This window comes from Hemicordylus capensis, chromosome 17 (genome assembly GCF_027244095.1).
Source record: "Hemicordylus capensis ecotype Gifberg chromosome 17, rHemCap1.1.pri, whole genome shotgun sequence".
Lineage (NCBI taxonomy): Eukaryota > Metazoa > Chordata > Lepidosauria > Squamata > Cordylidae > Hemicordylus > Hemicordylus capensis.
Window position 1 is genome coordinate 14,641,343 of NC_069673.1, and position 18,990 is coordinate 14,660,332.

The 18,990-nt window shown below is 52.1% G+C and overlaps 2 protein-coding genes across 2 annotated transcripts in view; both read right to left on the minus strand.

The window, feature by feature from the left end:
- LOC128339115 (uncharacterized) overlaps positions 1 to 1,790 on the minus strand; it is a 27,348-nt gene extending 25,558 nt beyond the window's left edge. Inside the window, exon 1 of the mRNA XM_053282682.1 lies at positions 1,308 to 1,790. The gene's annotated coding sequence lies outside the window, so the exon portion shown is untranslated. The remainder of the gene's footprint in view (positions 1 to 1,307) is intronic.
- Positions 812 to 9,865, minus strand: RNF224 (ring finger protein 224). The gene is made up of 2 exons (XM_053282711.1): positions 4,574 to 9,865; positions 812 to 2,896 (listed from the first exon to the last, which is right to left on the minus strand). Exons 1-2 carry the CDS (start codon positions 4,924 to 4,926, stop codon positions 2,389 to 2,391), a joined length of 861 nt encoding a protein of 286 aa, XP_053138686.1. The 5' UTR covers positions 4,927 to 9,865; the 3' UTR covers positions 812 to 2,388.
- Positions 9,866 to 18,990: the final 9,125 nt, after the last annotated feature.

Genomic DNA, 18,990 nt, shown 5'->3' on the forward strand with positions numbered 1-18,990 from the left:
AGCTTAGTTGTGTTGACTTTCAGATATGAGGAAAAGATGGCAGCATATCTGAGCCAGCATCAAAAGGCTGTCATATGCTAACTCTGACACAAAATGCAAAGTAAAAAAAAAAAGCAATAATCCAGTTATGTTTACTTCTCCTCTGCGATCTTAGCTACGTCCACTTTTGGTTCTGGAACCCGACTTTGGGCTCAGAAACTGGCCCCAAATCACAAGCAATTCTCACAAAGATTAGGGTGCTTCTGAGCATATGCAGAGGGCCGCTGCCAGTCAGTGCTGACATAGGAAGCTGCCATATACCGAGTCAGACCATTGGTCCATCTAGCTCAGTATTGTCTACCTAGACTGGCAGCGGCTTTTCCCAAGGTTCTCTCAACCCTAACTTGGAGATTCTGCCAGGAAGGGAACTTGGAACTGTCTGCATGCAAGCAGGCAGGCATTCTTCCACTGAGCTATAGCCCCATCCCCTAAGGGGAATATCTTACAGTGCTCACATGTAGTATCCCATTCAAATGCAAACCAGGGTGGACCCTGCTTAGCAAAGAGGGCAATTCATGCTGGCTACCACCAGACCAGCTCTCCTCCCAGACAATCCTGAGCTAGATGGACCAATGGTCTGACTCAGTATAAGGCACCTTCCTATGTTCTTATGCCGCCCCTGAGAACTGGTCCACAAGCCAGCCTGAAGTGTAGATAGTTTGCTACTCCACCCCGTTTCGTGGTAAGACTGGCCCCGATTCTTGTTTTAAACAGTCAAGCATTTCCCGCAAACCAAATTCACACGCTCTAAAATCCACGCGTGAAACACGTCTGCAAAAACATGCATGCATTTTTTAATGAAAAACAACCCAAGGCATTCTGAACTGAAACGTGACGAGTCCGCACATATGCAACTGACGTGTTAAGAAGAAGAAAACAAACAAGACGTGGAATGTTTTCAGCACGCCGGGTGCTTGAATGGATGACAACGTCGACAAGACGACAAATATTTATATACCGCTTTTCAACCAAAGTTCCCAAAGCGGTTAGCTTCGATATAAATAAATAAATAAAATGGCAATGAAATGGACGAGTGGTGTTATGTAGGCATCCTGGGATGTGTTACCTCCTTTGTCCTAAAGTCAGAGTGGAACAAAACTGTGAATGACATGATGAAAACAACAAACACACAAATAGAACAATGTCCGTTCCATCCGACGGTGGTGGTAAGAGTGGCTAAATCTTATGTTATTGTCCAGTACTGGCTTCAGGGTGAAACTCCGACCTCCTGTGGTTTAACACAACTATGCATAGCTCCACCTGTTCACCTTCACAAATGGATAGCTTCCTCCAAATTAGGTTCCTCTTCTTCTGATGTTATACATGCCCATCTCATTTGAAATCCATTCCAGAACTGCCTTCCTCCCCTCATATTTCAGAGGTGGTACATCGTTCCTGCAACGTTAGCAGCATATGAAAAGATCGTCACCATGATCTGTGTGCAGTTGAAAGAAATAACACCACAGGCAGCACAACAACAAGCTGCCCAAACAGCTTCCAGAAGCAAGTGCAGACCAACCTGATATCTCCCTCCGCCCTCCAAAGCTCATGTCAATATCCAGCTCTGTATCAGAGCTTGGAACAGATCCTTGAATAACCTGGAGCATTTCCAGAGACAGCGGGCTTGACTGCAGGTTTACTGCAAGGCTTGACTGCGAGTTCAGATTTGCCCGCCCAAAAATGATGCAAAAAGTGGGGTTTTTTAAAACCCCGGACATAAATTAGGCTATGCTCCAACGCGCAACGAAAAACCTGTCCCGAACCGTGTCTGGAGTGCTCCCTGATAGCTTGCAGGGACCTTGGGTTAAATCTGGCTGATATGTGAATGCACACCCTCCATTCTGAAGGAGAAGTGAGCTAAAAGCCCCATCTGGAAATGCTCCTGTTGTGAAGAGTTAGCATTTCCCCAGAGGACAGTATATGTGTGTGTGTGGGGTGTGTGTGTGTGTGTGTCTGTTAACAAGCCCAGGTGCCAAACAGATTAATTTTGCAAGTCACACAGGTAGCAACCAAGGTCAAAGTCCACCAGGAAAGCCCACCAGAAGGCAAGAATCAGTAAAAATAAAACAGGTTGATGACTGGCCAAACAAAAATGTTGGGAGTAGTCCTCACTTGCTGCCTGCCATCACAGCAGAATGCTCAAAAATGCCCCCCCCCCCCACCACACACTTGACCTGTCTGGGTTTTTATAGAGCTCTCAGCCAATCAGGGAACCAGGCTCGTACAGCCAATCAGGGCTAGGGATGTCCTGGCAGAGAAAGGCCACCTGGGCCACCTGGAGGAAATCCTCAGAACTGCAGCTTCTGAGTTCACTAGGGACTAGCCACACCACCCAGACCGTAAGCCAAGTCATCCCTGAAAAGCTGCCGTGGTCCCACAGCAAAGACACTGGTCGCAGCAGCTGTTCTGCGGGAAATACGGCTGCGGCAACGTCTCCTGGCACAGGCCTGTGGGCTGCTGCGTGACCGGGTTCTCCTTGACGGACATTTTCGAGGCCAGCTCAGGCTCTGCCTTGCCCGTCACGCGGGGATGCTCCTTCTCCGACTTGACCGCCAAGAACGCCGTGAGGTCCAGGTCGAGCATGGTCACCCCTCCGCGGGGGGTGGGGGTGTTCTGGCGGCACTGCGGGCAGGGGATCCACCGTTGCTCGTTGGTGACCGTGTTGAGGCGCCGGATGCAGGCCTGGCAGAAGGTGTGGCCGCAATAGAGGCGGCGGGGCAGGCGGGCCGACAGGTCATAGGAGCAATAGCAGATGATGCAGTCAATTTTGTGGCTACCACGATTCGGGAGGAGTGCCTGGGCCTCGGATCGTTCTTCTTCTGCCTCGCTGCTTTCAGCCCCCGGAGTCTGAGCCATCCTAGCAGGGAGAGGGAGAGAGTGCCCTTCAGTGCTGGACGCTACAGACAGAGAAACAAGAATCCGGAAAGAGCCAGAAGTTTTCAACAGCCTGAATCCAGACCCATTTACAGCACGGATCACTCAGAAGTATGTGCCACAATGGCTGACCTCCAGACTAAGTTACTCAGGAGTACTGCTCAGGATGACCAGGTTTCAGTAGGGCTTCCGCTGAGTTGGGATGCCAGCCACGGGGGCGCGAGGTTTATCCTCAGCTGTGTCTCCAGTGGCACCAGCTGGAGGCATACCCCACCCCAACTACGAGCATCCCCACCCTCCAGAATTTTCTAACAGAAAGGACAGAAGATGGGGAAATGGAAATGAATAGGAAGAGACAGATCAGGAGTGAGGGGAAATGACAAAGGGAGAAAGCAGGCGAAAAACGAGTAAAACAAAGGCACAGGTCTTTGCACAATGCTACGAAGAAGACTGAAAGCCAACAGTATTCATCTTTATTTCTTGTTTCTTCCTCTTTTTTGCTTTCTTGTAAAGAAATATTCCTTATTAAACTCCCTAGGCCTAGCTGCCCAAAAATATAATTTCCCCTGCACCCATTTATTGCATGTTAGGAAAAAACCTTGCTGGGACTTACTTCCAAATAAGCACGCAGCCTAACAGAACAGGCGTGATTACTCAGAAGTGAGCCCTGCTGTATTCAATGGGGCTTCCTCCCAGGGAAGTGTGCATGGTTTGTTGTTGCTGTCAGCCCCTCCTCCTCACTTTGAAGTCTCTGCTATGGACCCATGATGGAAGTCAAGCCAGAGTAAATATTGGTCATGATTGCATTCACAGTCTAATTAACTCGGCTCTTGAGCCTCTTTCGACTGCCCAGTAGGTTTAAGGCTTGGTCATTCTGCTGTCTTTATCTGTGCTGATCTACACCTCTCCAGGGGCTGGCAAAGTTGCAAAGGTCTTGCACGGCCTTGCATAACCTGAGCTCTTTAGCAGCTCAGTTTTAGCAAAGCCAGCTCTACTGAGATCACACAGCAGCTGCGACCCCAGTGGCTGGGTTTTATAGCTCATTCTGCTAAGAAATCCAGGAGCCAATTTTTGGCCAAAAGTACCATCTCAGGGGACGAATGCTCAATAGTGATTTTTGGCTACCCTCCTAGAGATGGTACTATTGGCCAAAATGTTGGGGTCTGGCTCAAGGATTTCTTAGCAGAGTGGCCCAGCTCCACCCCTCCCTATTTTCTTCATTATCTCTCTTACTCCGAGGGGCCCCGGGGAGAGGGGCGAGCATGGGCCCCCTCTCCCCTAGCTAGGCCCCTGAACACGACCACCTCTTTTCCATCTCTAGGGGTGAAGACCTTGTCGAAACTCACAATGAGCATCCGTCCCCGCAACGGGCTACAGAGCGGTTTGTTGTGGCAGACCCAAGGCCCGCGGCATGCAGTATTCCAGCCGGATGCTTCTTGGGAGTCAGCAAACGGAGGCGAAAAGGAGACGGCTTCCCCACTGTGGGTCGCCCCGATAGCCGCAGGGTGTGTGAGCAAGCCGTGCTCCACAACGGCTGCTCTTTGCCAAACTGGTCTTCCTTGCCAGTCGCAGGGAACCAGGAGGGCTGGACGGGTGGCTCAGTCACACCGGATCTGCAGGCCCCTGCTGCATGCCAAAGACCCGCTGGGAGAACACGTACCTTTCCGGTTGTTGCATCCTCGCCGGACCCGAGCCAGTTTTGAAGGAAGTTGGGCTCAGCTCCGAGCCAGAGGGTCCCTCCCAAGGAGCAAGCCACGGCCCGGGGGTGGCTTCTCTCTCCGTCTCCTCTGCTGAAGGAGGCCTCTGGCTTCCCACTCCGGTAATTATCGGCGGTTCACGTTTCCGATACAGTTGTGCCATTGTATCTGCCACGAGGGAGCCAGCCCAGCCGGGTCGGGTTACTGTTGCCCCCGCTGACAATAGCCTCCGAAACACAATCAGGCGCGCTCGGGGCCGCCTGTCTCCCTGGGCAGAGCCTAATATTCCTCTCTCCAGCCGCTCCGCAGGTCTCATTAGTGAAATGAGCCATCTGTGAGGCCGGCAGGCCCACAAGCCTGCAATTCTGGACACGCGTGTGGCCTTTGGGTGCCCTCCACTTGCCCGCACCTGAGGCCACCTTCTCTGACCTCTGGCCCTTGCCTCTTCCACTCCCTCCCTCCGTCCAGCTTGATAGCTAATCACCTCTAGGGCGAAACGGCTTTCTTTGCAGCCAATTTAGCCGGCAAGCATCTAGGGAACGGCAGTTTTGTCAGAGCACTTCCTTGGAGGCACATATATATCATCACTTTAGGCACATATATATCACCTCCTATATCACCACTTCTAAAAAGTGCCCCTTTGCTCAGTTAGCAGGGGACAACAGCATTCCTGACAAATGATCACACAGCCTCTGTTTAAAAACCTCCAGTGAAAGGGAGCCCAGTAAAATGGGGGTAGGGAGGTAGTCAAGTTTTGCATGCCCTGGACCCAGGTTTGGTTTTTGGCAGCATCTCCAGAAATAGCTGGGAAAGATCTCTGCCTGGAAGCCGCTGCCAGTCAGAGCAGATGAGCTATGTGAAGCGAGAGCCTGTCTCAGTACAAGGCCCCTTCATTTTTTCACATACGACTTCCATACGACTTCACTGTTCGACTTCCAAGATCTCAGGTGCGGTGGTCTGCCGCTGTGGGAGGCCCTGGTTCATTTTCACGTGGTCCTCTCAGTGCAGAGAGCAGAGAAAAATTCCTAAGCAGCTAGAAGGGTCTCCTGAGTGTCCACCATATGCAGAAGAGGTTTCTTGTTGAATCAGAAACCGGCTTGCCTCTTCAGCAGTGCAAATGGCTGCAAGAGGAACTGGATATCCAGGAGGGACCCCTCGGGAGGGAAAACCCAGAGCGAGGTCTCAGGGCACATGATACAGCCACCTTGATGAAACTAAGCAGGTCTTGGTGTGGTCAGTGCTTGGATGGAAGACCTGTGTATGGGGCCCAGGCTCATTGCATACAGAAGGTCATCCATCACACCCCATTCCCTCCAGCGGCTGTTGCTGGTGTCTATTTTATGTCTCTTTTTTAGATTGTAAGCCCTTGAGAGACAAGGAGCCATTTTACTGATTGATTTATAATACTGATGTAAACCTCTTTGGGGACGTTTGTTGAAAGGCGGCATATATTCATCAGAAATATCCATCATATTCCTGCTAGCTCCATCCCTGGCAGCATCTCCAGGTAGGGCTGGGAAAGACCCCTGAGGCTGAAACTCTCTTGGGCTGCTGCCGGTCAGTGCAAACAATCCTGAGCTAGATGGACCAAGGGTCTGACTCTACCTAAGGCAGCCTCCTATGTTCAAATTGTCCTCATCTCTTTGTGAACCACGGGTCATTCCCCACATCTTGCGGCAGCAAATTCCACACATTTTCTGCTCTGTGTGTGTGTGTGTGTGTGTGTGTGTGTGTGTGTAGGGAAGGGGAGCCCAGACTCCCCTACCAATCAGCTTATTTGGACGACAGGAGTTCTATAATTAGGGAGGAAGGAGAAAAAGGTCTCTGCAACCCCACACCAGCCATGCCACATTTCATAAGCCTCCACTGCGGATCCTGTGTCTAAGCGGCTTGCCATCTATCTCCCGAATTTTAAGAAGCGCCCTGCATCTTTCCCCGTGGGCACAGCATCAAGAGCGGAGTGGAAGCGAGAGCAGCTGAACCAGAAGAACTTGAAGAGCACACAATGTCAGCACTGAGCGGAGCGAGCATTGACCTTTTCACACCCCACTAACCCCCCATCCAGAAGGAGGAAGCTGCCAGCCCACGGCCAGCTCTGGATGGATATTTTCGGCAAGGGCCTCGATAAACATGCAGACCGGTCCAGCCGCATTCCTCTCGCACCTTGACTGCTGGGCAGAAACAACAGAGGCGACTTGTCAGGGAAAAATGCACCCAGACTCCTGCTGAGCCAGGAACTGGATCGGCTCTGGCAGCAAGATGAACGTCACGGGGAGGAGGGTGAGAGAGAGAGATGAAGCTGAAGCTGACAGCCGCTACTTCTGCCCTGCAGCACTTCACTGCGGGCCGAGGCATCACTTTCCTGCAGGTTTCTGCAAGCGGAATGAGCACCCAGGCTCCATGCTGCATTGTACAAGTGCAGTGTGCAGGAGCGTGCAAGGAACTCTGCACTTCAAAAAAATAAAATAAAATAAAAACCCAACACAAATTTTATACACACGTTTTTAATCTCCGTTTTGAAAATTTGCATTTCCCCATTTTGTTCTTTAGAGTCATGTTTCTTCTATTTAAAAGCGAAAGCGCCTGTCTTTTCTACCTGGGAGAGACGCAAGCATGCTGCCACGTCCTTGCAGCGACCTTTATATTCCCGATTCGCACCGCCCCAGGATAATACTTCATCCTGGGGCATCCGGCTGATTAAAATGGCCCCAGCAAGGAGGGGCTGGGTGGGGAAGCGCAAGCCAGGAGTTACGAGTAACCCCTTTATTTTACTGTCGCGGAGGGAGGGGTTCTGAAAAACGCATCCCCGCTTGTCAAATGCATCCCCGGGTGCAGTTGGAATGAATCCAACAGATTCGTAACCGGTTCCGTTTGTCCCAGAAATGAAGGCACTAGCTTGCAGGATTGATTTCATTATCATTATTATTACATTTATACCCTGCTCTTCCTCCAAGGAGGCCAGAAGGGTGTGCGTGGTTGCTTCTCCTCGCAACAACCCTGTGAGGTAGGTCAGGCCGAGAGAGAAGTGACTGGCCCGGAGTCACAACGTAGGACTGTCTGTGTTTGACTTTCCAAAGACCCAGCATAGGCTGTGAGCAGCCCATCCTGAGAAAGAGTGAGCTCTCTCCGTCCGTAGTTTCTTCCTCACCCCTGCGCTGAACTAACAGCAGGCAGTTCCTTTCCAGTTCCATATGCAAAGCGGCCTTCTCCTGCCGCCCCACCCAGAGCATCAGGCAGGGAATAGCGTCTGGCACCCTCTCACCTAGAATGCCTTCAGCCCTGCTGCACCAGGAGGACTCCCCCTTAACCTTGGAGAGCCGCTGCCAGTCTGTGTGGACAAGGCTGGACTAGATGGACCGAGGGTCTGACTCAGTAGATGGCAGCTCCCTCTCTCCCTACCGCGCCTACTTTCTGCACGGTGGCTGAAAGCTCTCCAAGGAGTGACCTTTGGAGGCTGTCCCTGGAATGTTCCACCGTCAGGTACCGATCCTAGCAAACAAACCTCGTCATGACTTTCGGTTTAGATAAGGAAGGAGCAGCAACCATGGTAGAATGCGGAAAAACTGGAGTCTGTATCTACACAGCAAGTCCTGGGGGAGAGAAGCTACAGCAAACCACCTGGAGAGCAAAGGTGGCAGTTCGAAAGATCAGCCGGAGAAAGTGTTTTGACTGCAAGCACAAGTGGAAAATCCCATGCCCCAAAGAGATTAGAAATCGACAACTGGACCCAAGGGAGACAGCAGAGGAATGGAAACAGCAATAAAGAGGGCGAGAATAAGACAGTATTTCACACACAGTGAAGTGTCCTCACGATAGGTTCCCAAGCTTGGGTCCCGAGATGTTGCTGGACCACAGTTCCCATCAGCTCCAGCCACAATGGCTTTTAAAAATGCCCAGCACATGCACAATAATATAGAGTCTATAGAGAGGTTCTCTGCAGGATGGTCTGTCTTCCACGCGGCCTCTAAGGTCTCTCAGTGGTGCCTTCATTGCTGCCGTCATCGAGTCCGTCCACCTGGCTGCTGGTCGTCCTCTTCTTCTTCTCTTGCCTTCCACTTTTCCCAGCATTACAGACTTTTCAAGGTTGCTGGGTCTTTGCATAATGTGTCCAAAGTATGATAGTTTGAGCCTGGTCATTTGTGCTTCGAGTGAAAATTCTGGATTGATTTGTTCTAGGGTCCATTTGTTTGTCTTCCTGGCTGTCCATGGGATCCCTCCAATGTCTTCTCCAGCACCAAAGTTCAAAAGCGTCAACACTTTTTCTATCTTGCTTCTTCAGAGTTCAGCTTTTACATCCATAGAGTGCCAAGGAAAAAACCACTGCCTGAACGATTCAATCAATCAATCTTTATTATGGTCTTAGACCAGCATAATCGAACAATTCTAATCTTTGTAGGTATAGACATGTCATGGCATCTAAATATCCTTTCCAAGGACTTCATTACAACCCTACCAAGTGCTAGTCTGCTGCCAATTTCTTGACTGCTGGATCCTTTACTGTTGACGGTCGATCCTAAAAGGCAGAAGCTCCCCACCACTTCAATGCCTTCATTCTCAATTCTGAGGCTGGTTGCTGTCCCCTTTATCATTAGCTTAGTCTTCTTTACATTTAGTTGTAGTCCCGTTTTTGCACTGTGCTCCTTGACTTTCATTACGAGGGACTGCAGATCATCCGCATTCTCGGCTAACAGAGTGGTGTCATCAGCGTAGCGCAAGTTATTGATGTTTCTTCCTCCAGCTTTAAAACCACGCTCCTCTTCTTCCAATCCAGCTTCTCTCAGTATATGTTCAGCATATGAGTTGAATAAAGAAGGAGAAAGTATACAGCCTTGTCTTACTCCTTTGCCGATCTGGAACCAGTCTGTTTCCCCATGTCCCGCCTGGACTGTGGCTTCCTGTCCTGTGTGGCACTTAATCAATCAATCAAGTTGCACATGCATGTTGATTTTTCATGATGATGATTATTTTTTACTTTGTGGCTAACCCATCTTTCTTTGCCTTGAACACTGGAATATGGCGGATGCTGCTTTAGAAAAGGGCACTCTAGCCAACTCTTTGTGCCCAGGAGGACCAACGTTAAACATTTACTCCTAGAGTGTCTGTAGTGTTTCTTAAAAGCCAGGGAAAACAGCTAGCACAGGGTCTTCTGGAAGAAATTTAACACATTTCTGGTGACATTCAAAAGGCTACGGCCACCCAAGAGACATCGGGCTGAAGTTCCAGCCACAGACCAGCAGTCTATTGCCCCTGTCACAGAGGCGGAGTTAGGAGATCACACAACAACACTTCTTGCAGCATGGGCAGCATTCCCCGCAGCAGGGGCAGCAGCAGCAGCGGCTGCCTCCACCCCCTGCATCTGCAACCTCATGGCTCGTCCAGTGGAACGGCTCCGGGGAGGCTCCATTTGGTATCTTGAGGCTGGCATACGGGTTATATGGCCTGGCCCACGACTCTTGTGTCTGGATTTTCTGACCGTTCCATCCGGCATAGGCCGCTTGCTGATTTGCCTCCCTCTCCTTCTCCTGGGACACTGAATAGGTGGGCAGGGTGTTGGGGTTGAAGAGGACCGTGTCTGGAGTCAGGTCCTCCCCTAGGTAATACTTGAGGAAACCATCCTTGAGTTGTGCTCGGGGAATCGTCACACTGGCATAAGGGTTTTCGATGGTGGTCCCACGATCCATGGCTCCACCGAGGAAGGACAAGTCCACCACCAACAGCCCGGTTCTTTGCCAGCAATGATGGGCAGGAGAAACACTTCCTCCTGCTGCTGCTGCTCCCAGGAAAGTGTCAGAGAGGACTGTGGTCTTCAACAAATGTATCTGAGCTTCGGTCTACAGCCAGCCAAATATCCTGCAAAGGGGATTCTTGTAGACCTGGCTGGCAACTCTTCTACCACTGTTGCTCAAGTATTAGCAGATCACCCAGATCCTGAAAACAAGAATGGTTGGATAGTTATTACCATTGGTTCCCTGGCATGCTTGAGGATGTGGTCCTTTACGCTGAGTATTTTATTCATGAAGTTATGATCTATATAGAGGGTCCGCAAATATCCTACAGGATAGGAGATTTATGTGGCCAACCCATCTTTCTTTGCCTTGAGCACTGGAATATAGCGGATGCTGCTTTAGAAAGGGGTGCGCTAGCCAACACTTTGTCCCCAGGAAGACCAACTTTAAACATTTATTCCTAGATTGTCTGTACTGTACTGTCTCTTAAAAATAGGAGCAGATGCAAGACAACCCTCAAAAGCACAAGTGCCTTGTCAGGGGGGGAAATTGGCAACTCTGTGCCACCACCCTTACCCCAGCTTTAACCGAGGCTATTCCTGGATTTTCACACACACACACACACACACACACACACACACCATTATCTTTTCCAATATTTTTCACAGTATCAAGCCTTTAAAATCTCCAGGGTTGGTTTCAAGAGTCAGGTGGAGATTGATGCCTAATTCGATTCCTGGAGAGCTGGCAACCCCGGCTGAGTTCTAGGGAAAAGCATGAATCGTTGGCTACACAATTGGCTGAAATCAACATGACGGCTTTATATACTGTAGGATGTACTGTGTGGCTGCTCCGGCTGGTTGTTTCCTAAATACTGTAAGACAAGATTTGTGCTATGCTTATGACAAGCATCTATTTGATCTGGGCTCACCTGACTCTCAGGTGGAGATTTCAGGTTGCCAACTCACAGGGGGGAGACTCCTTGCCTGCTCCTGTGCCTTTAACAGTAGACGGGTTTAAGATCTGGCAAGTCAAGGAGAGAAGGATTTCCCCTTGTTAATTCAAAATACCCAGCCAGTTCTTTAGTGGTGCAGACCTCTTGTCCTGCAAGCATCTTGCGTGAGTCACGCAGTAGGCAAAACGGCCCACAGGCGGGCGCCCTAAACCAATATTTATCTCTTCTTCTGAGTATCTGGCCACCTCCCTTCATGACGAGGGCGAGGAATTTAAAGGTGGCCAAGAGAGGGAAGGAAAGGGGCCCGGTGGGGGGAGAGACCAGAGAGGAGGGCAGGGTCCCCCGGTTTTCCAGGTGGTTCCCTGGGCCTGGTTCACAATTGCTGGACAGGCTGCAAACATTCAGCAAGTGACACTCCCCTAAGCAGGAGAGCGCGGCGGCGGCTGTTCTGGGAGCTGAACCCGAGCTCTTATAAACACACACAAACACACACACACGGATCTGCACCCACCCACCCATTTGGGGGCCAGATTTCCAGGCAGGCAGAGTGACGTAGCGGCTCGAGAGTGCCATCCTCCCGCCGCTGGGGAGACCCGGGTTCAGCTCCCCGCTCAGCCACGAAGCTCACCGGCGGACCCCCCCGCCCCGCCCCGCGGTCTCCTGCTCACCTGGTGCCCAGCGCGTTCCCACGAGCGCCCGGCCAGACCCTCTCCCAGAACAGCCGCCGCCGCCGCGCTCTCCCGCCTGCCTGCAGCTCGGGGCACTCCGGAGCGAGCGGGACACCTGTGGCTGCTTCTGCCCGGATTCGCTTCCTGGGCGGCCCGGCGGCGGCTGCCTGCCGCGCCCTTGCTCTGCCTCCCGGGCGGCCCCTCCTTCCAGCCCAGCCCTGGACTCGGATGAGGTCAGCGCCGCCACCTGCCTTGCTCGCTCGGGGACTCCTTCCTGGCCTTCGCCTCTTTGCCTTCCGCGGGATGACCCCGAGTGGGAGGGTGTCAGCAGGGGGGGAGTCAGCCAGCCCTCCTGTCTGCCACTAAGGAAGGTGCTCTGCCCCCCTGAGCCCTTGGGTGGCTCCTGTCCATGCCTGGGCGACTTGCCACGTGGAGGAGGACCCCTTGGGCCCGGATGTGGGGGGCTCCCTGGCCTTAAGCCCGCACCCCCTCCCCCCCCAAGAGCAGCCTGTGTCCACAGCTCCCTGGCAGGGGAGGTGGCTGCCAGGCAGAAACCCAGCAGGTCAAGCCTGGCCTATCATGATACCTCCTTGCTGGGAGAATCTCTCTGGGCATCGGACGGCAGCTGTTAAAAGGCAGAGGAGCGGGGTCAAAGGAGAGACGGTGGCAACTTGACAGATACAAAAAGTGTCCAGACCGCATGGACCAGGGAAGAAGGAACAAAGGGGAGAATCTATCGCTCTGTTCAGACATGCTGTTGTGTGTGTGTGTGTGCGTGCATCCCTACAGGTTTTTATGTGAATGAGTGTTTTAAAAGGGAACTTGGAAACAGACCCCCTCAAAGGCAGGGGGGCAGCTACGAAGCGGAGGACCTAACATGCGCTGACTGTCATGGGGGAATAACTGGACGGTGTACACAAACACCTGAACACGGATTTTACGTGTGTGGTGCAGAGTTCAAGGACATTTGGGGAGGGACCCAAGGCTGAAGGAAACTCCTGGCTTCAGCGCAGAGGTGAGCTGGAGGTGGTGGGTGGTGCCACAGGACACTTGCGGGTGATATCAGCCGTGTGTGGCTGTGCGGCTGATTGCTGGGAAGAGACACACCCAAATCTCCCCACCAGGGCAAGCTTCGTAGGAACATAGCAGCATCGGGAGCTGCCATCTACTGAGTCCGACCATTGGTCTGTCTAGCTCAGTATTGTCTGCACAGACTGGCAGCGGCTTCTCCAAGGTTGCAGGCAGGAATCTCTCTCAGCCCTATCTTGAAGTTGCTGCCAGGCAGGGGACTTGGAGCCTAGATGCTCTTCCCAGAGCGGCTCCATCCCCTAAGGGGAATCTCTTCCAGTGCTCACACTTCTAGTCTCCCATTCATCTGCAACCTGCTTAGTTAAGGGGACAAGCCATGCTTGCTGCCACCAGACCAGCTCTCTTTGTCTGCAGACATGGCTGTCCCCAGATGTTGCATTGATCCCCTGGGATTCTCCTCTGGCCCTCGGTGCAGGGACCTGATTCTGAAGGCCGGGAATGGTGGTGGTAGCCCCAGGTTGCCAGCTTGTACTACCACATCTGGACACTGGGGGTCGCCCCAGGCCTTTGCCTGGGCAATGGAGGCACCGGCTTTTGCTGCCGAGGAAATCTCTCTTCTTCTGCAAGGTGCTGGCCTCCAGCCCTCCTCCTGGGGTGGCATATGCCGCGTCATCCCATGTTACCTTCACAACAGCCTTGTGAGGCAGGAGAGGGCGAAAGAGGCTTGCCTGAGGCTATCCAGCAAGCTTCATGGCTCACTGGGATTGGAACCTAAATCCAGCTCAGGGGTGAGTTTTGGGGTACAGAAACAGTCAGGTACATCTCTATCCTGGCAGATGCCCGCCTAGATTACTCCATGGGCAACGAGCCATAAGACACGGCCATGGCCCCTAGCTTTGGTGGGGGGGAAAGGCTCAGTCACGGAGGAGGAGAGGCCCCATGGGTAAGCAGCAGCTCAGTGGAACCTCCATGCGCAGAAGCAGTCTACCTCTGACCGCCAGGTGCGAATGAGAGGGCAGGGGTGTTGCTTCCCTGGCCTGCTTGGGGCTTCCAGGAGCGTCTGGACTTGAAGAACGGCACGCAGACCCACTCTGGTCTAATCCAACGGGGGTTCTTCTGCAGAAGAGGGGTGCACGTGTTGACGAGGAGCGTGCACGCAGGCCCTGGCCATGTGCATGGGCTGGCACACTTCTGTGCTCCCCCTTCTCCTGGCTCCGAGAGCCTTTTGCTATTTTTGCAGCGCGTCCCCTCGGCCCTCTGCGTCACGGGTGTGTCAGATAAATAAAACCCTTTCCTTTTGAGCTGCGGAGTGCACGTCCTTGCCTGCCTGCCTGCCTGCCTGCCTCCTCCTGCCGTGGGCTGGCTGGCTGGCCGGGCCGGCCGCGGCCGAGAGGCCTCCCTCCCCTCCCTCCTCCGCAAGCCCTTCCCCAGATCCAGGGCCTGTCCTGCAGGGGAGCTTCTGGCACAGGCAGGAGGAAGTGGAGCATTGTGGCCTCCGACTGAGTGAGGAGGGGCCGCAGGAGGAGAAGCCGAGGATTTCCTGTCCCAGAGCGTAGTCCCTCTCCGCGGCCACACCCCCTGCTAGCCACGGTGGCTCCCAGCCAGTCCGGCCTTCGGGCCGCATTTCACTTGAGGCTGACAGATACTTCTGTGCTGGGCAAAGGGCTCTGCATGCAGGCTGTTAGCGCCAGTTCTTTTTATTATTTATTACTGATGATGATGATGATTGATGATGATGCTATTTACACACAGTCTACCAGATGTTATTGACTGGATTCGGTACTTCAGTTATCGGGCCCGTTCCAAGGGTCTAGGATAACTTAAAGAAGAATTAAAGATAGCGCCGTAGTCTCAGTGCTGTCCCGAGCAGTGTGGCCTTCTGGAGTTGATGTATTGCGATTGTATTGATGCCCAAGGTGTCGAGGCGGCGTTCAAGTTCTTCTGGTACTGCACCGAAGGCACCCACAACTACTGGCACCATGATTGTTTTCTTTTTCCAGAGCCGCTCACTTTCAATCTGAAGGTCCTTGTATTTGGTTATTTCCTCCCCTTGCTTTTCATCAACCCATCTATCCCTTGGGATTGCAATATCAGTTTTCAGAACCCGTTCTTCTTGATCACTGTCAGATCAGGCATGTTGTGTGCTAAATGCCTATCGGTTTGTATTCTAAAATCCCAGTGATTTTTGCCTCTTTATTTTCTGTGACCTCAATCTGATGATTCCACCAATTCTTACTTGCTGGCAATTTGTAATTCTTGCAAAAGTTCCAGTGGGTGATTGCAGCAACTTTGTTGTGTCTTTCCTTAAAACCAGTCTATTGTTGTTGGCCAATCAGCTGTATCCCCTGTGGCTTGTTCCTGGCACCTGGAACTCTTGAGGTACACTGCCTCTGAACCGGGAGGCTCCATCTGGCCACTGCAAGATGATAGACCCCCTTCTCCTCTGTGAATTCATCTAGTCCCTTTTTAAAGCAATCTAAGATAGTGGCCATCATCACATCTTGTGGCAGGGGGTTCCAGATGTTAATTCTGCACGGTGTGAAGAAGGGCCACCCTGGATCTACTGCCACACAATTTGACCCTGAGTTCTAGACAGAGGGAGAGCAAAATATCCGCCTGATCCACTTCCTCCACTCCGTGCACTGTCGCCACCGGAGAGACCCACATCATCTCTCTCTCTCTCCCAAGTGGTTTGATTTGTTTAACTTAGTGGCTGTGCAGGGAGGGGTGTGAGAAAGAATGACAGCCGCCCACCCAAGAGAGTCCACTTTGCAAAGCACAGAGATGAGACCAGCAGATGCAAAGCCAGGGAGAAAACAACCCCGGGATCACGGAGCTGGAGGAACAAGACGGCTTTGTTTAGAGAGAGACCCAAAACAAAGGCAGGGACGGGAGAACCACCCGGCGTCCAGAAAGCCCAGAAGACAGGCGCCCTTGAACTGGCTGGAAAACATGGCCATCCTCACGATGAGGCTTCTCCGTGCTGGGCTCTGGCCCACAACAGCCTATATTTCAATCCAAGCTATTCATGAGATCTGCCAAGCTCCATAAATGATAAATAACAACAACAGCCCCTGCTAACGGGGCCAGGAGGGGTGGTTTTAAAGTGGCGGTTCTCTTCTCTTGAGCAGGGGGAGAGCAACTGGCCCTATCCAACCCCAGCACAGCATCCCTCCCGTGGCTCTTGCTGGGGTCTGCCTTGTGTTTCTTTCTAGATTGTAGGCCCCTTGCGAACACAGAACCATCTCCAGGCCTTCTTGTGGCACACAGTTTGGAAACCACCCTTCTAACTGAGCAAAGAGGCGCCTTTCTAAAGTGGCGGTTGTCTTCTCTTTAGCAGGAGGAGAGCAACTGGCCCTATCCATCCCTAGCACGGCATCGCTCCAGTGGCGGTTGCTGGTGTCTGTCTTACGTTTCTTTTTTTAGACTGTGAGCCCTTTCGGGACAGGGAGCCATCTTCTTTACTTTTCTATGGAAACTGCTCTGAGAATTTTTGTTTGTGGTGAATATTGGTCGTAGCAATAACAAAAAGTAAAAATAATATGAAACAGCAATCTAAAGACTAAGAAACAGCAGCAAGCGCATCTTAATTTAACTGCGTCCAAAAGATGCTTATTGCAATAAAAGTCACCACAACCCTCCCTGTTAGGTAGGTCAGCCTGAAGAATTACCAGTCGCCTAAGGGAGGTTCACAGGGGTGAATGCGGACTCGAACTCAAGCCTCTCAGTCTGATTTCAGCGCTCCGTCAAGCTGGTTTATAAGCACAGGGCAGTCCCCCGCCTGCAAGAAGCATACAATCTAAATTGGGAGGGGCAGTGGGGAGGAAAAAACAGAGGGAGGGCTTCCATACAGAAAGCTAGAAGGAAAATATCAGGTTTGGATTCACTCCCCAAGGGGAAGCAAAGAAAGCAACCGTTCATTTAGGAGAGCAGCGGGGGGGACTTTCCTTAGTACGTTCTGTGTGGTTCTCAGAATCTGAGTGGCTTAATCTTATTCCACATCCGGTGTTTAAAAAAGACGACGAACATCCCCCAGAGGTGGCTTTTTCTTTTGAGCTTTTCTCAAAGGGTGGGGGGGGAAGGCAACCTCAGCAGCCTGCTCTTTCAGCCTGTTCCAGACCTGCTAGAGAGAGGCACCGGTCACCCACGGGCGGTTTAGTGCCCCGGTCCACACCTTACGAAGGGATTTCCGCAGGCTGCACTCGCCTGTGGGACGCTTCCTGGCATTGATGCTCAGCCCCCAGAAAGAGCAGGGACGCAGAAAAGATGCACTCGAGGCACACCGAGTGGAACCGGCTCTGTTTGTGTAGGAGTGCCAGAGTAGGGGGGAGAGGCAAACTCTCCGCCAGACACCTTCGCTCCAAAGGGTAATGGTGTGACATCGAGTCAATGTCATTTTATGCATGCATTGCGTATTTGGATTAAAGCCCTTATGTACTGCTTTTCCAACGAGTCAAGGCATTGTGTAGCAGTACTGAGAAGGAGAGCGCGAGAGAGAAAATTTGTCCCGGTCAGTTTCAACACAAGGCTTTGCAAGACCTGAGCTGTTTTGCAAGCTAGGGTATTTTATTTTGTATGGCGAGAGAGGGAGGGAGAGAAACAGACACAAAGATTTCTCTTTGTCTACTGTGTGAAACAGGGTGCCTTGGGCCAGCAGGGCTGTTCTTATGTCCTTTGTCCTGGTCAGTTTCAACACCAGGTCTTGCAAGACCTGAGCTGCTTTGAAAGCTAAGCTATGCACAGTGTCGGCTCAGTGACTTCTGTGTGACTGAGGCTGGACACCAAATGCCGTCCCCCTCCCCATGCACACACACACACACCCCTCTTTTTTTTTTCAAAGCAGGGGGAGAGGATGCCATCTTGCTGCCTCCCTGGCACTCCAAAAGTCCACTGCATGAGTCAACCACTCACCTCGCCTCACAGAACGGCAGCTTCTGGAACGTAGGAAGCTGACTTCTACCGAGGCAGGCCATTGGTCTATCTAGCTCAGTATAGTCTGCCCAGACTGGCAACGGCTTCTCCAAGGTTGCAGGCAGGAGTCTTTCTCAGCCCTCTCTTGGCGATGCTGCCAGGAAGGGAACTTGGAACCTTCTGCTCTTCCCAGAGCGGCTCCATATCTTCCCGTGCTCACACGTAGTCTCCCATTCAAATGCAAACCAGGGTGGAGCTTGCTTAGCAAAGTGGGCCATTCATGCTTGCTACCACAAGACCAGCTTTCCTCCCTCTGGCTATACATGAGCTTAGATAGTGGGTTAATTTCTATTCCTCCTGAAAATCTCCTCCTGATTTCTGCCCTAATCTGACACAAGTTGGACCAGGGAGGACAATTCCCGCCCCCCCCCACCCGCTGCTTAACAACTTTCCATCCGGCATGTGCAGAGTTAAAGCCGATTCCCCGGGACCTCTTTCTTATCTCAGGCCCTGGTGGAAACTTCTGGCTGGCCCACAATGAACTGAGCGCTGGAATGCAAAGGATTCCATGGCGAAGGGAGACACTGTGGAAAGAAAGGGGTGGATGTCTGGCTTAAAGGGCTTGTGGGTTCCTTTCCGTTATTTGCCTGTTTACTCTGGGTGGGGATCTGCAGAGTGAGGTGGGGGACTGAAATGTGTGTGTGAGCTTGCGGGAGGGGGGACAGGGCTCAGTCGGCCTCTTGTCTTGGCCCTGCCATTTTTCCCCACCAGCACACCTAGATCCTAGAATACACGATGCAATAATATGGCAATGTAGAGCCTCCATGTTCAGAGGTAGTCCACCCCCCATGACCAGGTATTAGAGGACAAACAGAAGCAGAAGCCTTCTTTGCATCCACGTCCAGTGCTTTCCAGAAATATCTGGTGGGTCACTGTGGGGTGGAGGAAGGTGGGCCGGATGGATTTTGGTCCGGTGGTTCTGCAGGGCCTTTCAGTTTCCTAATAAAGGAAAATGCCTCCCGAGATGGCCTGGAGCCAGTTAGGGACCAGGCGACTCCTGAAAGCAAGCCTGGGGAGCGTAGGAGCCTGAT